The following is a 22,603-nucleotide window of genomic DNA, read 5'->3' as shown; positions in this document are numbered from 1 at the left end:
TTGTACCTGCATGCGAGTTTTAATAATTGACCACTTTTTGTTTTACATTCAAAGCTTCTATAGGAAGTTTTCAAATAAACTTTCAAATGTTCTTATCTTATATTTTAAAAAGGTCATCACCCTTAAAACAAAATCCTCTGACATAAAAATCCTCAATTTAAATGAAGGGATTCTAGTCTTTTGTTGTTAAGCACAGACAGAATGAGTTGCTGTTTGTAAACAAAGTTGGCCCCATGCAGAGAGAGAGAGAGAGAGAGCAGCAGTGGTTGAGCCAGTTCAAGAGTGAAAGAGGAACACAAGCGGCATTAGCGAGAACAAAGCAGTTAATTACAGAAATAAAAAGTTATTTTCCAATTGCTTTCGAACGCTGCAAAATCCTGCAGGACAGAGCCACTTTGCTTTGTTATTGTGTGAACGCATGCAGCAGAAGCCATGGCTCTTCCTGTCCGCTGTACTTCTGTGTGTAGCTCAGCCCCACCATCGGGTGAACACACACCCACCCACACCTGACAGAAAGCAGAGGAGAGAGACGGAGACAGCGATGTACTCTGGATTTCATATAGTCCCGACCTCTTGCACTGAGAGCACAGAGCTCAAACTCGCTCTGGCACGCGCTCTCTCACACAGTGGTAAACATTTAAGCTGCCTGCTCCATACACCATGAAAACCATTCTGCTTGTATGATCAATTCATTTTTTTTTTTTTAGAAATTCTGAATTTATATTTCAGGGCAATAGTTTGGAAACACAAATATTTTCCCATACTCTCTTTCCTCCATACTAAGGAACTCTGAACAAAACTTGCTTCAAAATGTTAAAGTATATTTAAACATGACTCTACAGCCATGCTAGTGGCTCTGTGAGGCTGTACTAAATAAGCTAAATGAAATGAATGAACCCCGCAACCCTGTACACAGGATAAGTGGTTGACGATGGATGGAAATGAATGAACTAAATGACTGCGAGCTAAAAAAAGCCAGTTAATCACCAAAGTGATCACCTCTTCTAATTAATTCTGATGCCACCTGAATGGCTATAGTCTGCACTAAATTTAATGGTAAATCATCCAGTAGTTGTTCAGATATTTCACTCAACCACAAATGTGAACCTGTGACACTAGAGGAAATGTTGCTGGATCACCAAATTCAGTAAGATTCATCTTCTGTGCACCACATATCTGTACAACATTTGATGTAAATCCATCCGATAGTTGAGATACTTCAGTCTGGACTAAAATGGTTACAAACTGGCAGACTGACATTGTCATTCATACAGCCATGCTGCAAGCATGATTAAAAACAGGCTCTAAAAATAGGAAGGCACATTTAATGCTACATGCCATCACCCAAACAAGATGAATTAATTGTGGAAGACAAAATTGTGATCACAAACATTTTAACACTGACTGAGCAACCCTGCATTGACCTCTGACCTCTCTCTAATTTTAATCAGCATACATAGAAATAAGAAAAGGACAACGCCCCACAGCCGTGTCGTTTGTGATACAGACAGCAGCCATTACTGCCAATCAGTGACTGATGCCATCAGGATCTTTATTAATCTTTCAGTGTCTAGACAGACAAGAACATGAGAGGGCTAAAATTAAATGATGCCTTAAGATCATAAAAGTGCAGAATCAAAATGTGTGTTTGAGTGTGATCATTAATGATGGCAGTGCGACACTGAAGCTTCGATATACGCTTCAAACCCCTGGACTACAATCCTATTGAACCACTGCTTCAAAGCTTGCTTTGGTGCAAAAAAAAAAATCACGTGATATGTGACGTCCGAAGCAGCAACTGCTTCACTTACTGAATGAATCACTGACTGGTTCGCGGTCCAGTCACGTGATTCACTGGCACTGCCTCGATCGTCTCAAAAGCTTTGAGTGTTTGTGCACCCCATCTAACACATTCAAGCACATCCAACCTGTACCATATTTCCCAGCACTCTCTCCTCAATAACAAAATACATGAATTCATCAATCTTTATTTGAACATGATGTTCAGTCTTAATGTGTGTGCATCAAAGAATTTTCAAAGTAAATATACTTTAAATCCAAGGGTGATTAAATGTAATTAAAAGCCTCCTGTCCACCAGCTAGCCTGTCTAATTTGCCTGCAGCCTTGAACTTCGCCAGGAGAGGTCACTGTAACTGAAGCTTCGAGTAATAAACCCATTTTCCAAACAATTGGCTCAGGTGGTTCAGTGCTTCACAAAAGCTTAATTTGCCCATCACTAGTGATCACACTATTTTGTCTAAAAAAATATTCAGGAGCAAGTACAATTACTAAACAGTTGAACAATAAAACGCATACAGGAAACTTACACACTGAGACTACCAAGGAGGGTTTTGGCGAACCTCATTTGTCCAAGGTTGACTAGTCTGTGCATCGTCTTTTAAGTAGCTTAATAGTTCCTCTACAGACATGCCTCTAATTTCATTATGTCACACTGTGGACAAGAACTTCCAAGTTCTAATAATTAGGTTACGCAAGTGCCACAATGTGATGCCGTTCTGAACTAATGTGACATCATCCATTTCACCAAAAATAAACAGAAAAACAAAATCAATAAGTTTGGTTCAACACTCGGCTGTGACCTACTTGCCTGCTCTGACCCATCCCTGTTCTCAAACCTGCTTTCAGAATGCCTCAGTTTTAAATACTCTAAGTTTCGGACAAGGGATGTCTCTGTTTTCATAATGCTAAATGGAGAACAAGCCTTGATACTCAATTATTGCTTGTTAAATTGCTAAGAGTTAAGTACTACAGACAGGATGTACAACATGATGATATAACCCATGAGATAAGGCTGCAGGATATAGTAAAAAAAATTAGTTAGTTTTTTTTGGACAAATAGTACCATTGCGATATGATTCACGCTTTGTGGGAATGATTATATTTCCATTATAATTTTCAGAGAAAATAAATATTAAAATCATGATGATGCGAGATGTTTTCTGACATCTAGAGAGAACAAGATTAGTAGTGATAGACATCTCTGCAGCACTACATTACTTCATTATGAAGCTGTTTTATCACACACTTTATCAAAAAATTGCAGCTTCTGCGATCTGGATATTGCACTTACTGCAATTTGGATAATATTTCAATTAATTGTGCAGCCCTACCTTGGGACTACATGAATTATTCCTTTGTCAAGTTTTACTATTGTTGTTGAAAACAACTGAAATGTAAAATTGCTGTTAAATCATCTGTTGAATAACTCAAAAGGGACAATGCAACCTTTGAAGTGACAGAACGTTAAGACTGAGCAGATTTACAACACCCTTGGGGTGTCTTGAAATACTTTGGAATATGTTGGAAACTGGATTTTGATGAGTAAAATGATAACTAAGAAGAGCCACGGCTGAGAAGAGCCATAAACACCCCTCTTTATGACCTTGTTTTCATTTCAGAATTGAAAAAATTCTAAAATTTTACTGTACTGCTGCAGATCCATCACTGTGGCCGGTTTGAGGCTGTAGAAGTTGATGTTCAATCAAGAATTAGGATTAAAATTCAAGACTGGTTACCAATGCATTAAAACCAGGAGAAGTACAGATTTTGGTGAATAAACCAAGAAATCAGAGATCAATCAAATCAAATCAGGCCATAAGCAGAGAAATCCGTGTGAAAAGGAACATAAAGAGAACATAGCCCACTCCTGTTAGTCAGGTTCGTTGGCTTGAATGCTTGCCAACAAACCACAACAGGAAACCTTCACATTTCACTAACCACAATGAATGATAATTACATTATATGCTAATTATATCTGATTACCAGTCAATTTATTTGTTTTACCGGTCATACAAACTTGCCAAACACAAAATCATGCTGCTGGAGTTTTTTTTTACTCGTGACCGGTGTTCATTTTCACACTAGCATCTATTTAAATGTTCCTTTTTGGCAGCATGTCGTAACTAAACATATACAACTAACGTTACAGCAAACGAACTGTTTGTGAGAAACCGGTCCATTAGCAAAGCTTCACCAGGGTTAACCCTCTTAAGTCCTAAACGCCGGCCAATATCTCACAGCTGCAACAAGCTCGACTGACTAACCGCGAGACACTTGCTATACCTGAAGTTTTGCTTGACATTAAAGTGGTAAGGTGTTGAACCATCACTAGCAGCTTTCCGACCGAAGATGACTGGACTGGGGTTCACCCAATGCCAAGCAGCGTGTCGGGGGAGCGCTGGCCTGCAAAGTCAGCTAGCTAACGTTAGCTAGCCGAACTAGCCTGTCTCTTCACCGCCACGCAGTGAAATCCCACCAGTGACCGTGTTTCTACCTTTATACAGCAGCGACTGGTAAATGCGACTCAAAACACATGCTGACACCAACCTGCATCACTTAAATTACCTGTACTGCGGACCGGCACCATGTGTGAAGCCGAAATAATTGCTTGCAGCCATCTTGGCATCTCCAGTACAGTAAAGTGCTGGCAGACAGCAGTGAAACACTAAACTCTGGCCGTCAAGATAGTTCACCCCCTCTACAGCAGCCAATGGCTACGCTTCTTTGCTACACCGGAAGTGCGTAAGACATAACATATTTTTACACAGTGAGAAAATGAACATTATTAATAAATGTACAGTGAGAAAATGTTGTGTCAGTGTATCATTTCAGTTCATTTAGAGAATCATTTTACATAGCATAAATAGATTTTCATGATTTGCTTTTGTTATTTCACGTCACTGTGTCACGGTGTAACATTTTTTACAATTATTTCGAGAAGGAAGGTTTTTGCTTCCGAGTGAAACGTAGAAATATGATTTAAAGGAACAGTTTGGAGTATTACACTGAAAAGCAAAGATCTGAAAAAAGAAAGACAGAGGAGAAATGAGTAGGAAGAAAGGAGGATGATATTTCTTTGTTATCGTTATCACTCGAATAGACTTTATTCATGTAATTAATTGGAAAGCAAAATTATTTTAGTTAATAAAATGAGCATATTTTGCAAAAATTTAAAGCGCATTGAGAAACTGCTTAAATCCTATTTTTCTACTGTCTAAAAAGGTGTTTACACGAAGACGGAAGTGGAAAGAAATGAATCCTCTCGCTTTGCTTGCGGTGAATCTGCTGAATGTCGCGTGTCTGTCAGTCACCGACGATAGCGATACAATGTAATGTAAACCCAAATACCATACAGACCAGAAAAACTATAGAATATCACATTCAGGTCCTCTATCAGTGTAATCTTACAAATAGCTAATAATGTAAAAAAAAAAAAAACCAACAACAACAGACACACAAACAAAAAAAACGACCTTGGGTTGTAATGACTTCGCATCGGGAGCGGCACAGAATTGAGGATAGGGGAGATATATGTTATAAATCTAAAGATATGTACAAATATCACTTGAAACACTGACCTACATATCTTTTTTACTGTGGCATGTAGGGTTAGTAGAAAAAAGCCTGTTAGTGTGAGTACACAGAGTCAATATTTGCATACAGGGAGTCTGGGCAGGGGTGATATGATTGGTTGGGTGCAAGTGAAGTAAGGTGCTGAATAATTAATGAGTGTGGGGAGAGTTGGGGTATACTGGGAGACAGAGGGAGGGGAGAAGCTAAGGATGAAGAGAGAGATGCTGTTGTCAGGGAACAGCAGCCACATAGAGGACCAGTGAAAATAACAGCAGGATTATCTAAAGGACACAGAGACTGGTGCTTAATTTCCCCAAGTTGCTTTAGGGATAAAAAAAGCTGACTCCTCAGAGAGATTGGGATACAGAGGAAACTCAAACATTGATATTTGGGAGTGGAAAAACATACTCCAGAGGTATTTGGAGCTACAAGCAGAGAAAAGAAGGGCATAGCGAGAGAGAGAGAGAGAGAGAGAGAGAGAGAGAGAGAGAGAGAGAGGTCATGATGCCAGAGCAGATGCATTCTGATTAAAGGAATTTTGTGTCTTGGTGGTGTGGATGAAGAGCTGAGAGGCAGGCTGTCGGCTCGCTCTTCACGGCCAGTCTTTCCCTAACAAAGGTGGCCAGAGGCGGAGGAGAAGTGGGGGGTGGGAGTGGGGTCCATCACAGAGGTGCCCCCTGTTTACAGACACCTGCTGCTGGCTAGCGGCTGACATCGAGGACACTGTATGACTGTGTCTGTGCACGAGCGAGTGTGTGTGCATGTGAATGAGTGAAAGACAGGGAGCGTGAGAGGAGAAATATCAGCCTGACCCCTGCTATTCTGTTGGTGTGGAGGATAAGGACTTTCTCCCATTGAATCTTTGCATCTGTGACTGAGGAAGAGGGAGGACACTCAGACACGGACCAGCGAGAGGTTTTTAGGGGATCTCACACTGCTCATGTGAGTATACACTGACTTAACCTTGCATTTCTATTCTGCTCGCTGCACAAAGCAGTAGCCGTAGACTCACTGCATGCACATTAGATTGTCCATCAACACATGAAATCCATTTAGGGTTTTCTCCATTTGGGATGACCTAGAAAGGCTGCAGGGCCATTTTACTCTGTTGTGGAAACTGCTGCTTGTTTGGTGAAATCCTTTTTTTTTTTTTTTTTTTTTTTTTTTTTACAATATTGATATTTTCAAACAGAATGAAACAGAGTGAACATGGAGGGCACAATACCAGTACAGGAACAAGATCTATATGAAATAGGTTGCATCTTAAATTAAAGGTCAGTTTCTCCATACAGCATTTTGTTGAAACCTTAAATTGTTATAAGAATATTTTCACATTACCATCACAATTTTCCCACAGGTCAAAATTTCCCAGCCTGTCAAACATGGTGTGAGAATGAAGAAACCTCCTTGTCTTTGCTAAATGATGATACATGATTTATTCCGTTTTCTGCTCTCCAATCCACAGTTTGACTCTACCACTTTCTTTTTCGGGGTGTTATCACATTCAGTGTGTGTGTGGGATGTGTTTGTGGATTAGACTTCATAGTGTAATCCCTTATTGCTCATGTGCAATGAAAAGCCTTATTTCCCCTATGTGAGACTTGGCTGTCGTCCAGTTTAGACTCAGCCATGAGTGTCACTGTCAAAACCACCAAGACCACCAAAACCACTCCCCTCCAGTAATTATATCACAGCACCCCATGTTGTGTTATTTCTCACTTTTCACTACTGACGAGAATGTCACGATCACACTGGGTTTGTTGTATTTTTTTCTTTCCTCTAAGTATTTTTGTCACACTGTAGTCACTTAACACACTCTGAACTGCACTGATGCTTCCCAGACAAGCACTTATGATGCACCACTATGTGTTGAGTCTGTTTCTAATTATAACCTCCAACACAGACCTGGGAATCCTCTGTCACTCAGCCTGCTCAGACTTTGTGGGTTGTATGCTTGAATGGAGAACTACAAAGAGAACAGGACTCTAGGTCCAATTAAATATCCACAGTGCTCTTCTCATTCAGTTCACCACCCAGGACAGACCTGTGCTGTTGTTATTATTGTGTCGCTATTGTGTTGTGATAATGCATCTAGATTTTAGCATTAAATCCTGTAATTTAAGAGGAGTGGAGTGCATCCTAATGCCACCATTGATTATGTAGTCAGCGAGTAGTCACTGTGATATAGGAATTCATCAGTACGTGAAAAATCTTTAAACTCTTGAGCACAAACAAATGAATATTCAAGCTGAAGTGAAGTTTTTCTATTAATACTACTGGTGACACAAAGTATCAGTGTGAGTAGAGATCAAACAGGCAGCAGTCATCAGTGTTGCATTATTAAGGGGCGGTGAGGGAGGATTAGGTCTGCATGTCACCCTCCTCATTGGCCTCTTGAATTCCACCTAGGAAGAAATTCATACATAATATTTGGGTCAGAATATGGGCTCTGTCCGAGTCAGTCACAAGCCTCTCACATGTGCTCCTCTGCGAATGGGGGGGGGGGGGGGATAAAAAACCATGTGATAAAAAGTGGTAACAGGCCCGAAACTCTAATGAAAATTATTTGGATAAAATCCTCCTACAATGCCGACTTTTCCCTTTGTCATCTGAGTCAAACACAAGATCCTGCAGTGCAGCGAGGAAGCTGACTGTCTAGTTAGGACACTCTTATTGTGTGACAGTTTTTCCTCTATTATTGTGAATGGTGTTCATTGATAAACTTTTCTCTTCCCACCTCCAGGCCCCTGCTCTCCTCTCTGAGGAATGGGCACCACAGAGGCAACTCTACGAATGGAGAACATGGAAGTGAAAGATGAGTGGCAGGATGAAGACTTCCCCAGGTGAAATCCTTATACTTTCTTACTGGTCATCATCTTTTAAACTGTCAATGGTCAATTGGTCGACGTTCAAAGCTGATAAGTATAGACAGCTGAGCAAAAAAGCTGTCCTCATGTTTCCTCATGAGTGTGCTTGTGTGTGGGCTTTTGTGGGTGTTGATGATGAATAGCTCATTATTTAGAATTAATTTTGCAGCTAATTATTAATTATGGGCCAGCTGCACCATGTCACTTCTGGGACAGTTTAGTCTGGGTTGATTAAGAAGCTGTGCTATTTATGTTAATTTGTCTTTTTATTCATTCATTTTCACTTTTTAAATTTTTGTTAAAGCATACTTATCTTTATGAAAGCCATATCTTGTGTTCTACTTTCTAAGCATCAGCGGAGATATTGATGTAGCCTACTGTTGTATCTGAAGTGTTTTAATAATTACTATGTTTACTATGTGTACTATGTGAAATTATTTATAGCGAGATTTGACCAGTGTGTCATTTAACTTCTGTGCTATGTGATAAGAAAGCTGTTCGATGATTTTCCACAGAAGGAGAAGAAACAGAGAAAAAGTTAAATGAAGGAAAAACAAAAGTTGGTTTTAATGTACTGTAAAGATTTAAAGGCTTTAGAAAAAGTGTGGGAATTTGATGTTCAGAGGATGAGATGCAGAACTTGACAGGCAGAAAAAGAGTGTGATGACAGTGAGTGCTGGGTTTCCTCCTCCTCCTCTTCCTCCTCCTCCTCCCTCCTCCCTCCTCCACCAGACTGGAAGGCAGGATGCCAGGGAGCAGGTGCAGCTCTGTCTGTAACTGCTCTCAGGCTACGTCATGTGACGCAACAGCAGTCGCCGATCAACAACACAGCATCGCCAGGAAAATGGTGGAAGGTTTTGGTTAAAGACAGACAGAGACAGAGGAATAACCAGCAGCAAATGGATTATTAAATTAGCCCCTGAGAGATGCTCGGCTCTAGACTGCCTGTTATCAGCTGAGAAGACAGGGAATGAGTAAGCAAACCAAATATAAAAGTGTGTGAGGTTTGAAAAGCTCATTTGAATCGGCTCTGACAAAGGCAGCCCCGTGCTATTTCCAGAAGGTAAGCATCACTGGTTCAGTTCAGTTCAGACAATGCAGCCATAAACGGGGACAAAAGAGATAATCTTGCTTTTGTGAAAGGAGGAAATAAATCCAGAAATCTGCTATGTTTTATAGAAAGGGCCTCATTTCTGACAAAGGAAGCGTTGGACTGGTAATCACTGCAGATGTCCCCAGGGAATAGGGTTGCCTGTTTCTCTGGGCTAAGGCCAGTGTTGTTGGCTCAGGAGGAGCACACACAGCCACATGCTGTCCTCCTCTAGATGGGAGGATGAAGCAGTTGGTGTTCACAGGACTGCTGCTAAGACCCTCTGAATAGCACTGCGCTGTACCTATCTGCATCTCTTGTGTTTTAACCGTTTATTTATACCACCCTGTTTCCAATTATTTGGCTGCACCGGGTGGTGTTGACCTGCAAAAAACACACATGCACCTGTAAACACATCAGTCTTAATGTGCATAGTTCTGCTAAGTCTCAAGTAAACACACACATGCTAAACAAACACACACACACAAACATGTGACCTCCTGTCTGCTCCCGCGTCTGTGCAGGTTGTCAGCAGTAAATATCAGGCAGCGTGAGGGGAAAGAAACCTGCACCACTTTGTCTCTATGCACACGTACACTTCTTCCCTCTTCTCTCTCTTCCACTTATTCTCCGTCTCTTATTCCTCCCCCGTTTCTCCTCCCCTCACGTCCTACCTGGCAGCCCTGTAGTCTTCATCTCTACCCAGAGACAAGTTAATTACTATTGCTATCCTCTTCTGTTTGCTCCTTTTTTAGTGCTTAACCAGATCATTGACAATACCTACGCCTGGACTGGTCCACTGAACACCATCCTAATCCCAGTGTTACATTTAATGGTTTTATGGTGCAGTTTATACCAGTGCAATGTAACAGACAAAAATGTGAAAAAGTGGTCCAAGTCGCAGAGACATGATTGTTCTACTGGAAATCAGTTCTCTGCAGCGTCATGACTTGCTTTGTTTTATATATTAGACTCAACAAGCACCGTGCTGGTTGCTTAACTGGGTATGTTTCCTTCCAGACCACTACCAGAGTACGGAGACATGGATGCCTCTTGTGGTCTCACAGACGACAGAGCCTGTAAGTAACACTGGGGAGTGGGAGGGTCACTGACCTGGTCGATAACGGAAAGATAATAACATCCCCTACTTTATGACATTAATTACACTTCCTGATTTGTCTCTCCTCTCTTGCTGTAGCTCCCCCTAACTCCCTGAATGTGAGCCCACCTGGAGGAGGCGGAGGCGGTGTGTCCTCGTCCCACCGTAAACGGCGTACACTGGTTGCCCCAGAGATGAACCTTTCACTGGACCAAAGTGAGGGTTCTCTGCTGTCAGATGACTTCCTGGATACACCGGACGACCTGGACATTAATGTTGATGACATCGATACGCCTGACGAGACAGACTCGCTGGAGTTCATCACCAATGGCAACGAGCTGGAGTGGGAAGGTAAGATAAAATAATAGATATTCCTTTATAAATCCCTCAGATGGCACAGCAGCACAGAGGAATGTAAAGAAAGAGGAACAAAATATAATATAAAAGTAATGTAGAATCAGTTCAGCATTCTACGTAGATGAGTGAAGAAATATATACACACTATATACATACAAATATAATAAAAGTAATAATAATAACAATTATGTACAATCAAAATAAAGTGAAATAGAATCGAAATAGAGTCCATCACGGGTTAAAAAAGCACAATTATGACTGTTTATCCCTTTCATTGTCCATAAACCATAACATTGACCTTTCAAAACTATAGCCATAATTCAAATGATGTAACATGTTTTGTAATATCAATAAGCCTACATACTGAAGCCTGCAGAATCAGTAACATATTTTTAAACACTCAAAACCTTTCATCTTTAAAAAAGAAACTTTGTTGTCATTAATTTTTATTTTTCATGGTTTTCCAAAAATTTTTGATGTGTTTCATTATTGTTCTTTCACTCTTTTTTATTTTAGTTTTAGTATATTTCATTTTCTGTACTTTTATTTAAAACCTAATTTAACTGTTTTAACCTTATTTTGTTATGCAAAGTACTTAGTAGTTCGAAAGGTACTGTCTAGTTATTTTATACCCAATATCCTCTTTGCTATTATTTGCAAATTGTCCTCACAAGTGTATTCACAACTGAAGAGTTATATTATCTTCAATCTAAGCCTGATTCAAAATCAAAGTAAATGAATGTTAAGCTTAATCCTAAAACAGTAATACAAAAAGTACTGTAGTTTTGCTAACACAAACTCTAATTCTAATTCAAGTGCTCAACCTAAACCTTGCTTAAAAAAATTTCACACTCTTTTTTCACACTGGAACCATTGCTATGCAGCATTGTACATATTTCAGTGCAGAATTAAGCGTGAAGTTTGGTTCTGTGTCTGTCCAGACGACACGCCGGTGGCCTCAGCTAAAGCAGGTCCCAGTGACAGTTCAGGAGAAGCAGACGGGGATGGGAATGCCAACAACGGACGCCTCTGGAGGACGGTGATCATTGGAGAACAGGAGCATCGTATTGATATGCAGGTCATCAGACCCTACCTCCGGGTGATCACACACGGAGGTCAGTGAAAAGACAGAAACTGATCTGATAACTTACAAGGGCTTGGAAGAGAGATTTTAAGTTGATATAATATTATAATAATGCATGTAAGAGAAGTATTGTGCTGTTTTAAGTAGCATGCCTTCTGCATGGCCTGAAGCATTTTTAACTATTAACTCTCTCTCTTATCAGGTTATTATGGCGAGGGCCTTAATGCCATCATCGTTTTCTCTGCCTGTTACCTGCCTGACAGCAGCTGTCCAGACTACCACTACATCATGGAAAACCTCTTCCTGTGAGTCTGCCATGGCTGACTTTTAGTTTGTTTTAAGTAGCCTACATACTTTGATGCTGTACATGGATAGTGAAATTGCGTGCCTGACACGGGGCCCCGTAAGTCAGAAGTGAAGCAGCCTAAGTGCAGTTATCAAGTCACAGGGCTTGGTCAAATGTACGTGAAACCGGTCGTCAGACATGCTGACGAGGAGGCTAAAACCAATGGCCACTAGCGTCAGTCGCCAGTGCGTCTCTTAAGGTGTCGGGGAGTGAGGTTCACTCACTGCACAGCCTCGCTGGCTTCCGTCACAAACGCATGTGTTGATCATGTTTTTTGGTCTGTGACCAATGTCCTGTAACAAAGCAACAAACTTCCCTACTCTTCCAGGTATGTGGTGAGCAGTCTGGAGATGCTTGTGGCTGAAGATTACCTGATCATCTACATGAACGGAGCCACTCCTCGGAGTAAGATGCCTGGGATTAGCTGGCTCAAGAAATGTTACCAAATGATTGACAGAAGGTAGGAAAGGAGAAACATATTGACTGACACGATGTGTATAAAACTACCTTTCAGAACTATAATATATGGATTAGGCCCACTCTGGTATCTTAAACTGCTGATGGTGAGCAATGGAAGTTGTTACTTGCTGTCAGTCAGTAGGAGACTCATGGGCTACAATTTACAGCTGGACTCTTTTTAGAGAAAACCCCTTTTTAATCCTCATTTTAATATTTTTAATGTCTCACAGTTGCTCTACAACTATATGTTCATTTAGGCAGAAGTCTTTAAACATAAACACTAACCTAACTGGACTTGTGGTTTGTGATGGCAGACTGAGGAAGAACCTGAAGTCTTTGGTCATTGCTCACCCCACCTGGTTCATACGCACTGTCCTGGCTATATCCAGGCCCTTTATCAGGTAATATACACAATCCAACAACTGAGTAAGTATGGGTTGGTGCACAAGTTAAAATGTTTTTGTAGTACTAATCACAGTTATCTGTTGAGGACCAGACCATGCTCTTAATCTATCCTTTCTGTATTAGAGAAAGAAATTTAGGCATTTTTGGGCTAATTCATGCTGTTTATTAAATCCAAAACACATTTTACATTAATGACTCACTGCAGGATTTCTAATGATTTTGTATTTATTTATTTGTTTTTATAAAGGATTTTGCAACTCAGTGATGCATCGACTGTAACTGTGGTTGCGTTGTTGTTTACTTGTTGTCCTCTATAGTGTGAAGTTTATGAATAAGATCCAGTATGTCCACAGCCTGGATGAGCTGGCAGAGCTCGTCCCCATGGAGCACGTCCATGTTCCCGAGTGTGTGGTGCAGTAAGTATCTCTGACCACTAGATGGAGAAAATGAGCTGTGGCAGTGACCACAACCTGGAGGCAGCAGCTACTGCTGCTGTCCTTTTTAAAAATGATTATTCATGTAAACCTGGCAGAGAACAAGTCTAATGTGACATCCAATGTGTTTAATAGATGTGAAATAAGATTAGTACTCTAGTTCTTTAAAAGGACCTTGATGGCGGGATTTACTGTGTGGAATGAGGATATAACAATGGTACTCATTTTCAGATTTGACGAGGAGAGGATTAAAGCGCGGAGGGAAAGGTAAAATACATTTGTCTAATTTGATAAGATTACTGGCTCATAGATTACATATATAGTGCTCATACATAACTGTGCTTTAAATGTGGTTTGAGCAATTAAACTGAATTAATTGGCCACCGAAGACCTTTAGATTATCCACCAAATGGACATCAGCCAAAATGCCTACAATAACTCTGTATTGTGTGTGTGTGTGTGCGTGTGTGTGTGTGTGTGTGTGTGTGTGTCTGTGTGTGTCTGTGTGTGTGTAGGATGGAGCAGGAGCACAGACAGCAGGAGCAGCAGCAGTCAGTCCCGCAGGAACCAATTAAAAAGTCTGAGCGGTATTGGTCCACCCTGGATTTTAAAAACATAATATTTTCACATTGGACATTTAACTAGTTGGAACTTTTGTGAGTTTCTGGTACATTGTCATCCTTCCAACTTTGTAAAAGTTCTCATTGCGTTTTTTTCTTCTCATTTTCAGGCCAAAGTCAATGATTGTAAATCAAGGATTATGAGAAGGACAGAGCTGTGCAGATGAAGGTAATATAAACCTCTGTTGTGTTTCCTGCAGAAGACCCAGTGTGGCGCCCAAATAGTGACTGACAGTGACACTTGTAATTACACAGTGATGTCCAGTTTATTGTTTTTATAGGCTATATTTCAGTACAAAGACTGCATTTATTCCGTGCATTTTCTAAGCAAACGGGTATTTATCACTTTCTTAAATAGAGTAATTGTGTGAATTTTCCTAAAATAGAAATAATCAAACAGAATATTCAGATTTTAGAGAGTACAAGGCCATTGTTATTGTTATAGATCACAATGTAATTTAACTCGATAATTACGTGCATGTATTTATACAGTATAAACATGCATTGCAAAGGGATTCATCATATTTATATGAGCACAATGGCCTGTGGAGCGAAAACTCTTTTAATGTCTTTATTGTTTTGAGAATGAGCAGACAGGGTGAAGGTGGGGTCAATTTTCTATTCTATCTACTAATTAAGTTTTCTTTCTCGAATTTATATTCAGTTTCACACACCGCCATCTTTTTTGAGAGAGAGAACAAATGACTTTAAAAAATATGAGATTATACTGTAAACTTTGCCTGCCTCATCTGAAACAAGACAAGAATTTTATCAGAGAATTACTGTGAACATCTTCATAGAAGTGAAGTTAGACATACATCCAGCACAGTTCACAGTGTTAATGAGGTACATGAAACCAGCTGGCTGAGGGATATGTACACTGAACAAAATTATAAATGCAACACTTTTGTTTTTGCCCCCATTCATCATGAGCTGAACTCAAAGATCTAAGAATTACTCTATGTACACAAAAGGCCTATTTCTCTTAAATATTGTTCACAAATCTGTCAAAATCTGTGTTAATGAGCACCTCTTTTGCCAAGTTAATCCATCCACCTCACAGGTGTGGCATATCAAGATGCTGATCAGACAGCATGGGTATTGCACAGGTGTGCCTTAGGCTGGCCACAATAGAAGGCCACTCAAAAATGTGTTTCTAATTTTGTTCAGCATATGTACAGTAGCATGCTGTACCTGTCTTGCTGTCTGTGTTATCTCTCTGATAAAGTTCAAAATACTGAAACATCAATGATGAAACACATAGAAGGGATTTAAAACAGGGAGCAGGATAAAAAGGCAAAAGGTTACTTGTTAGTACAGGTAATACTGCCCTTATAAAATGTCATAGTTAAACTGAGACTGGACTGAATTTATACAAGTCGGGATCAACAGATTGACTCTGTATCAGCTCCAATTAGCTAAACCTTCAATGTGTACTTAAGGTTTTCACATAAGAGTTTAGAGGATGAAGTGATTGATTTTTAAAAAAGGAAAGTAAAATGTTCCTCAAATCTCCAGTACAAAAAAAAAGTTATTTTAGAAGTATTAAGTATTAACTAAAAAATTTCACTTCTTTTTTTCATTTACAATAGCAACATTTTCAAAAGGCTGTAGTTTTTGAACACAAAGTTGCACATACATATTTCTGTGAATTGTGAACGTTGAGTTTTAATTTGAGCAGCAACATTATTTCATTGTCCTGTTTTGCTATCGTCATCCATAAACATTTCCTTCTCTTTATGCAGTGTGTGACAGACATATGGAGCATGAATCCTTGAATTTATACCCATATGAAGCAGTGGTCCAGCAAGTCTACATGTGCTTCCTCGTTTTACCAACATACAGCTGACGATTTGTGCCGTCATTTTCCAAAATGATGAACCTCTGTCTCATTATTCCTCCATCTGGAACCCCTTCTCCCTCTTTGCCAGAAGGTTTCATATTGCAGCTTAAAGATGTACAAAAAAACCCGCTGCTCTGTTACAATAAGTGTTTCACCATGGAAAGTGAGGTTGGGTTCATCAAGTCATTAACCTGCTATGTGGTCGGATAGCTCATATTGTAATAATACATCCACGTGAGGCTCTCAAAGGCCAGAACTTTGACAGAAAGTTACACTCTGTAATGTAACACAAAAACTTAGAAGAAAGACAACTGATTTTGGAAATGATGGTGAAACAACTGTAACTCCAATTGTGGTTCCTTATGTTGTAACTAACTCTGACAATGGGAGATAAAAGGTTTTTCCCTGACAATGATGATCTGTACATATGTCATGAAAGATTTAGCAGACCAGAGATGTCTTACAGCAACATTATTGATGTAGCAGATGCAGAGCTTGGGCCAGTATGTGACCACCTGGTTGCACACATTGATATTCATGCTGGTTCGTGTGAATAATATAATGTGTATTAGATGTAAATAACAATGGATTTCCAATGCATCGGATGCCTTCATCTTATTTTTTTGCCTCATAACTGCTGTATCTTAAGGCCTTTTCAAGCTCTCTTTTGCTGGATTCTGAAAATGTCCAAATGTACTAATATCAGTACTGTACCTTGTGTTATGATGTGCCTCAGTCGTCTTGTGTGTAGAAAATGCAGGAACATGATTGATATTTGCATTTTGTGACCTGAAAAAACCCATATGAGCAAATCTATAAGAATCATATATATGTTGTAAAATGATTATGCAGGCAATGCTTGTTTGTTTTGTGTAACATGGTTATGGCCACATACACAGAGAACATTAGACAAATATACAGTTTCCTGCATAATATCTAAACTATATGATCTGTGTGTTACATACTGTATGTCATCTATAAGATAAATATAATACTAACCCACCATATACTACAGTCATTTTTGAAATCTGTGTAAAAGTGGCCATAATCAAGACAAAATATATATAAGCATTGTACATATGTTTGCATATTCATTTTAGAAATTGCACATGTGTATAATTCTTATAGGTCTGTTTTGTTCAGGAACATTTGTTGTCGGCTCTGATTGTGAAAACACTTTCTGACAACTAACTTGATACAGTATAAAGCAGCTTCTGAAAGGATAACATTTGGATCATTATTGACGTTTAAGAAGCTAATGTGGAGATTGATTTCAGCAGCGTGGCATCTCCTTATGTTTTCTGTAGTCGTTACTGATCAACATTTGGGACATGTTCTTCAATAATAGAAATCTAAACATTTCTCAAACACCCTAATGCATTATGGGTTGTACATTTTATGGGATGGATTTTCTCTAATGTCTTCCATCACTTCAACTTATTGTAGCAGGAGGGCAGATGAAAAAGAATGTTTATTTTTGAAGAAGTGCAAAATTACATTTCTCGCCTGCCTCGTTTTGCACTATTCGATTTGTCTCATAACCTTTGAATGGTTTCAGCATATAATGTGATCGACTTATGTTTATGAGGTGATGTGTTCTCCTAAAATGTCTTTTTTGTTGTTTTTAAGTCTCGTGACCGATGTCATGCCATTGTGTAGCTGTTAGTAAGGCATGAACATGTTTATGCTTCTTCGGTACAGAAAATAGGACTTATGACATGTCTGTTTATTTTTTATTTTTTTTGTCTGTTTCTAAAGTGCCATCTCAATTCTGGATTTCTTCTTGTTCCTTTGCCTTTCTGGTACAGGAATGTTCGCGAAAAAGTTAAACTTCTGAGTTCTTTTCAGTCCTGTTAGGCTCTTTTCACACCAATAAACCAACCCTGAGTAGTCCCATCAAATATTTATCCTCCTTGAAACAATCCTAGCTCACTTACCACAGTTTTGGGATGGTTAGTTGGATGTACAGAGTGCCAACTAAACTAAACTGAACTAAATGATTAAGAGAAATCCAGAAAAAGTAAAGGAATATACTGTGTAGCCTTTCCATTTTGAGTTATTATAGTTTACTATATCAAGTCACACCCTGTATGGTGTATAGCAAGATCTACATATGGCTGACATGACCTTTCCTAAAATCTAAATGTTCATTTTGACTATAAAAGCACAATATGTATAGTGTTACAATTGATTTGCCTTCCATGCATCTGCTGTAAAATGTTTGCTAAGACTCAAATGGAAATGGTGATCTATCATTCATGGTTCTGAAGTTCTTTAGACTCATATGATCAGTTCTGCCTTGTAAATATAACTGAATAAATACTGCTCCTCCCAGAATCTGTTTACTTTGGTTTTCATACTTTCTGCGCATTCATACAGGGGAGATCCTTTCTAGTCTTCAGATACAGAGTTTGCCCTGGAACAACCAGGCTTACAAACGTGCATTTGACTTTTGCCCATTGCAGACCATTGTAATATCATGGAAACAGAATCTAAGTAGCCTAGTATTTAGCTAGCTTTGTCCGTGGCCTTTGGAAGAACCTTAATCACCTGCTAACGGGCCTGAGGTGGTGGTGAGTGATGGCTTTTTCACAGAACAATATGTATAAAAAAGGATGAGACACCTTTTCTCAGCATCCGAACAATCTGCAAGCAGAGGTGCGGCGTGATATGGAAAATTAAAATCTATAGATACTTCCCGAACAGGTTTATTAGTTAACTATGTAAACTGTAACTCAACATGTCATGCACGGAAAGAGAAATACCTTGTAATTTCAATGTAATTTTGCATTCACAAATCACAATGCCACATGTTCCAGATGTTTGAGTGTTATGTGAGTCATAATAATGATAATGACATTTTAGATCCTCATATTCAGTTTTTACCTAGTTGTGTAAATTGGCAGCTGTTTGCTAGCAAATTTGTCATATTAATTTAAAAGGTGTTTAAGGTTTAATAGCAAGCAGGTTTTCTGTTGCAAAGCCTTACATTTGTGTGATATTTTGCTGCTACTTTTTTATTTTTGCATTTTAATTTTACCCTTTCAAGAAAGATATCTGAGTAATCACCAGAGGCTTTTTTTGTCTTTCGCAAACTGATTTTATAATAAAGATTGTGTGTGCATGTGTTACATACAGCTGCAGTAATAATAATGTAAGTGTATAATAATATACAGCAGTGTTTCACAAACTGGGGATCAGCTCCTCTGGGTCAAACTGTTTGCTGTTGAAAAGGTCTATTCAAACCCTTTCAACAGCGAACAGTTTGACTTGTCTGTGACTAACAACATTAATTGCTGCACTGCATTGTAATTATTGCTGGAATGGAGCCATAGTTAATGCTATTAATTCTTCCTGCCTGCTATGACAAGTGAAAAATGTAAAGTACAAGATGTCCAGTCAAATCCATTTTATTTATACAGCTCCAAATCTCAAATTTACCTCACAGTGTTTTAAAATCATTCACAGTATATGACACCCTCTATCCTACAACAGACTTTTGACAGGGAGGAAAAGAAATCTGGTAATCATGAAGCAATGACTGCAAAATGTGAAAATATGAAAATATGAAAAGACTACTTTATTGCACTTGGCTTTCATTTTATGTAAGGCAGTAAAAGATTGTTTTGTGTTTTGTGTTTTGTGTTTTGTGAGTAAACATTCAGTGCACAACAAAAACGAATGCATGAAAAGAAACATGTTGCTTGTGTCCTTGACCATGCCATGAATGAATGGTTTATTTTGGTTTACATTATAATGTACAAAGAATGACAATTTGTGTGAATATGCAATTTCCAAAAGTCTTATACATGCTTACACCAATCCATTTCACACAAAATAACTCACACAAATGACAACCGAAAAAGGAATTGGCTGAAGGCGAAGGATTATTTTTGCCTATCCTATACACTAGCATGCAGAATAACAGCAATACTAAAGAAAGAAACAAAAGGAAAAAAAAAAGGAAAAAAAGAAAAGAAACTTAATAAACGTCAATCTTAATTATCCTGATAATCCTTATATCCTTATTATAATTTTGCATTTTAAGGCTTTTTTGAAACTTCACAGAGAACTGCACAATTTTAACTCATCACCAAGTTCATTCCATTATTTAATTTTAAAATGTATTGCTATACTATTCTACCAGGTCTGTTTTCTTTCTAGTATCTCCGACTCAATGTACATGAGAAAAATTGGAAACCATTAATATACAGTCATTTGTGCCCAAATGACCAATGTTGCTCTTCCACATATATCTAAACAGCTGAACACCTGAACAATGTGGGCTGATAATCTCTTTGAAATATGTTCATTGTGTATGCTGCAGTTTCCTTTTTACAACATATCTCTCTTTATGTAGTGGATAGTTGCCCAGAACCCATTTAAGCAACATGCTGAGCTCATTTTGCCTAAACAACATGCCAGACATCCTACTGGATGAGGACATGCAGGTGCTTAAGCACATCTTTTCATTTTGTTGTCACCACTTCAGGAGACGCTTATGTGTCTGGACAGGGCTGTGATCAAATCCTGTGATGTCCCCATAGTCATAAGATTATTATGAGTCACCCATCGCACCCTTTCTCCATTACACACTAATAGTGACAGAGATGGACCCTGACTGTTGACCCCTGACCCCCTGACGGCTGTCACGGCATTCACCTTGCACATGGACACATACACACAAATAGACATGAATGTTACACATAATGTGTGTGACATTCATTGTCTATTTGTGGAAAGAGTATACAGAAGATGACAGGCATGCTGTACATTGCTCTGGCTCACGACTGAACCCATGACATCTGTCCCAATAAGACTGTTTCCTTTTGAATTTAGGCTCCTGATTGCTTTCTCACACTTTATCTGGGATGTGAGTGTCTTCACATAAAGTGTACTTGACTGTATGAAGTTATTAATGATTAATGATACGGCAGTCGAGCTTGTGTTTGGTTTCTTTATTTTGTGTTGTTTCATAACATGTTTTTTTTGTCTAAATGTCTCAAATTATGTGCACATACATGCATAATAGTATGATTTCGAAAACAAATCTGTGCTGTATAATATGAAGAATGTATCAAAAGTACATTTAATACCAATAAACACAAATCACAAATCCTTTCACTCTGTTCTTCTCTAAGTACTATACTTGAAAAACAATTTTGAATCAATTAAACAACACACTACTACATTTTTAGAGGGAAATACTGTACTTTTTGTTTAGTTGATTAGTATATTAAATATGATGCATTGTTAGCCTACAGATCACAAGAATATTATACTGTATAAAGTAATAAAATATAGCTGCAAAATGACCAACTATATGATAGCATAACACTCTGAAAGGGTCAATTCAGGTGCTTTTATATTTAGGCACATTTTGCTCATAATGTGTATGTACATTTAATTTAGTATCATTTTGAATGCAAGACCTGCTTGAATACATTTACATTTAAATAACTGTAACTAAAAAATTGTGTTAAATAGCCACAATTCAGTCAGAGAAAACAAGTGTTTTAATATGCCTCCTGTCAAATGACTTACTTGTTACATTGAATTAACATTTATAGCAGTATTTCTAGAATAGAATAAAATAAAGTTTATTGCCATTTGCACAGGTATGTTGCAGTACAGGTACATTGGAATTCTTGTGCGTCTCTCAGAGTCATCTTTAAAAGAAAAACAAAAAAACAAAGACATAACAAAGGTAAAAGTACATATATAAATTGAAAAATATATAAGGTACACATACTTGTATATACTTATTGCATGTTATATATTGTACATATTAGAGGTGAGTTCGTAGTATTGCACATTGTGTGTATATGGGATCAGGTAGTGGTCAGTAAGGAGTGAGGTATTTCTTTCCCTCCTTAATGTCCTGTGCCATGAGCCTGACAGTGGCTGGGAAGAAGCTTTTGTGGAAGCGGGCTTTGTGAGTGCTGATGCTCACAGGCCTGCGCTGTCTCAGGTTGTAGCCTGAGTCCCCCCACTCCCCACAAATCACCCAGTGTGAGCTGGGTGATTTTTGTCCCTGAGGATGCCCTGTGCTCTTCTCCTGCAGCGCTGAGTGTATATAGAGTCCATGGAGGGGAGGTCGGAGCCGATGACCCTCTCTGCAGTTTTGATGACCCGCTGCAGCGATTTCCTTTCAGCCAGGGTGATGTTTCCATACCACACTGTGATACCGCTGGTAAGGATGCTTTCAACAAGTCCTCTGTAGACTTGGGAGAGGGGCTGGCGTCTGAGGCTGGCCCGCTTAAGCAGCCTGACGAAGTATAGCCTCTGTTGAGCTTTTTTCACTATAGCTGTAGTGTTTTTAACCCAGCTAAGGCTCTCTGTGATGTGAAAGCCCAGGAACCTGTAGCTGTCAGTCCGTTCAACCTCCGTCCCCTTAATGATGACAGGCTGCAGAGGGGGGCTCTTTTCCTGAAATCCAGAATGAGTTCTTTTGTTTTATCCATGTTGAGGACAAGATCATTGTCCTCTCCATAGACAGTGATCTTGTGAACCAGGTCCCTGTATGATGACTCATTCCATCCTTTGATCAGGCCAAGGATGGTGGTGTCATTCGCTTACTTAATGAGGATGTTATTGTCCTGTGTGGAGGCGCAGTCATATGTGT

The 22,603-nt window shown here is 39.0% G+C and overlaps 2 protein-coding genes across 7 annotated transcripts in view; one reads left to right on the top strand and one right to left on the bottom strand.

The window, feature by feature from the left end:
• zfr2 (zinc finger RNA binding protein 2) overlaps nucleotides 1-4,517 on the bottom strand; it is a 30,261-nt gene extending 25,744 nt beyond the window's left edge. For all 4 annotated transcript variants that reach the window (XM_038715889.1, XM_038715891.1, XM_038715890.1 and 1 more), the window contains exon 1: nucleotides 4,367-4,517. In XM_038715889.1, coding sequence (XP_038571817.1) covers nucleotides 4,367-4,419 — 53 coding nt within the window. In that variant the 5' untranslated portion in view covers nucleotides 4,420-4,517. The remainder of the gene's footprint in view (nucleotides 1-4,366) is intronic.
• A 1,073-nt stretch (nucleotides 4,518-5,590) lies between these two features.
• atcaya (ATCAY kinesin light chain interacting caytaxin a) lies at nucleotides 5,591-18,315 on the top strand. 3 transcript variants are annotated; one of them, XM_038715887.1, is made up of 13 exons: nucleotides 5,591-6,316; nucleotides 8,118-8,217; nucleotides 10,352-10,410; nucleotides 10,530-10,781; nucleotides 11,729-11,902; nucleotides 12,074-12,176; nucleotides 12,546-12,677; nucleotides 12,991-13,077; nucleotides 13,399-13,497; nucleotides 13,747-13,782; nucleotides 14,031-14,093; nucleotides 14,246-14,304; nucleotides 15,881-18,315. In XM_038715887.1, exons 2-12 carry the CDS (start codon nucleotides 8,141-8,143, stop codon nucleotides 14,277-14,279), a joined length of 1,116 nt encoding a protein of 371 aa, XP_038571815.1. In that variant the 5' UTR covers nucleotides 5,591-6,316; nucleotides 8,118-8,140; the 3' UTR covers nucleotides 14,280-14,304; nucleotides 15,881-18,315. The 3 variants fall into 3 exon arrangements, with proteins under 3 accessions (XP_038571815.1, XP_038571814.1, XP_038571816.1); XM_038715886.1 differs by having other exon boundaries at nucleotides 14,031-14,102; XM_038715888.1 differs by lacking the exons at nucleotides 5,591-6,316; nucleotides 8,118-8,217 and adding an exon at nucleotides 9,032-9,304 and having other exon boundaries at nucleotides 14,031-14,102.
• The last annotated feature ends 4,288 nt before the right edge of the window (nucleotides 18,316-22,603 follow it).

Source organism: Micropterus salmoides, unplaced genomic scaffold (genome assembly GCF_014851395.1).
Source record: "Micropterus salmoides isolate LMB-PRFRI ecotype aquatic unplaced genomic scaffold, ASM1485139v1 Ms_hic_scaffold_13, whole genome shotgun sequence".
NCBI classification, from domain to species: domain Eukaryota; kingdom Metazoa; phylum Chordata; class Actinopteri; order Centrarchiformes; family Centrarchidae; genus Micropterus; species Micropterus salmoides.
The sequence above is the reverse complement of the archived record's forward strand: the minus strand, read 5'-3'. Positions and strand labels throughout refer to the sequence as shown.

What these genes read in the sequence shown, in the direction of transcription:
- atcaya (XM_038715886.1), top strand. Translation starts at nt 8,141, where the DNA reads ATGGGCACCACAGAGGCAACTCTACGAATGGAGAACATGGAAGTGAAA. An exon ending in CAACGAGCTGGAGTGGGAAG is followed by an intron (nt 10,782 to 11,728) that starts GTAAGATAAAAT and finishes GTGTCTGTCCAG; the next exon opens with ACGACACGCCGGTGGCCTCA. An exon ending in ATCATGGAAAACCTCTTCCT is followed by an intron (nt 12,177 to 12,545) that starts GTGAGTCTGCCA and finishes CTACTCTTCCAG; the next exon opens with GTATGTGGTGAGCAGTCTGG.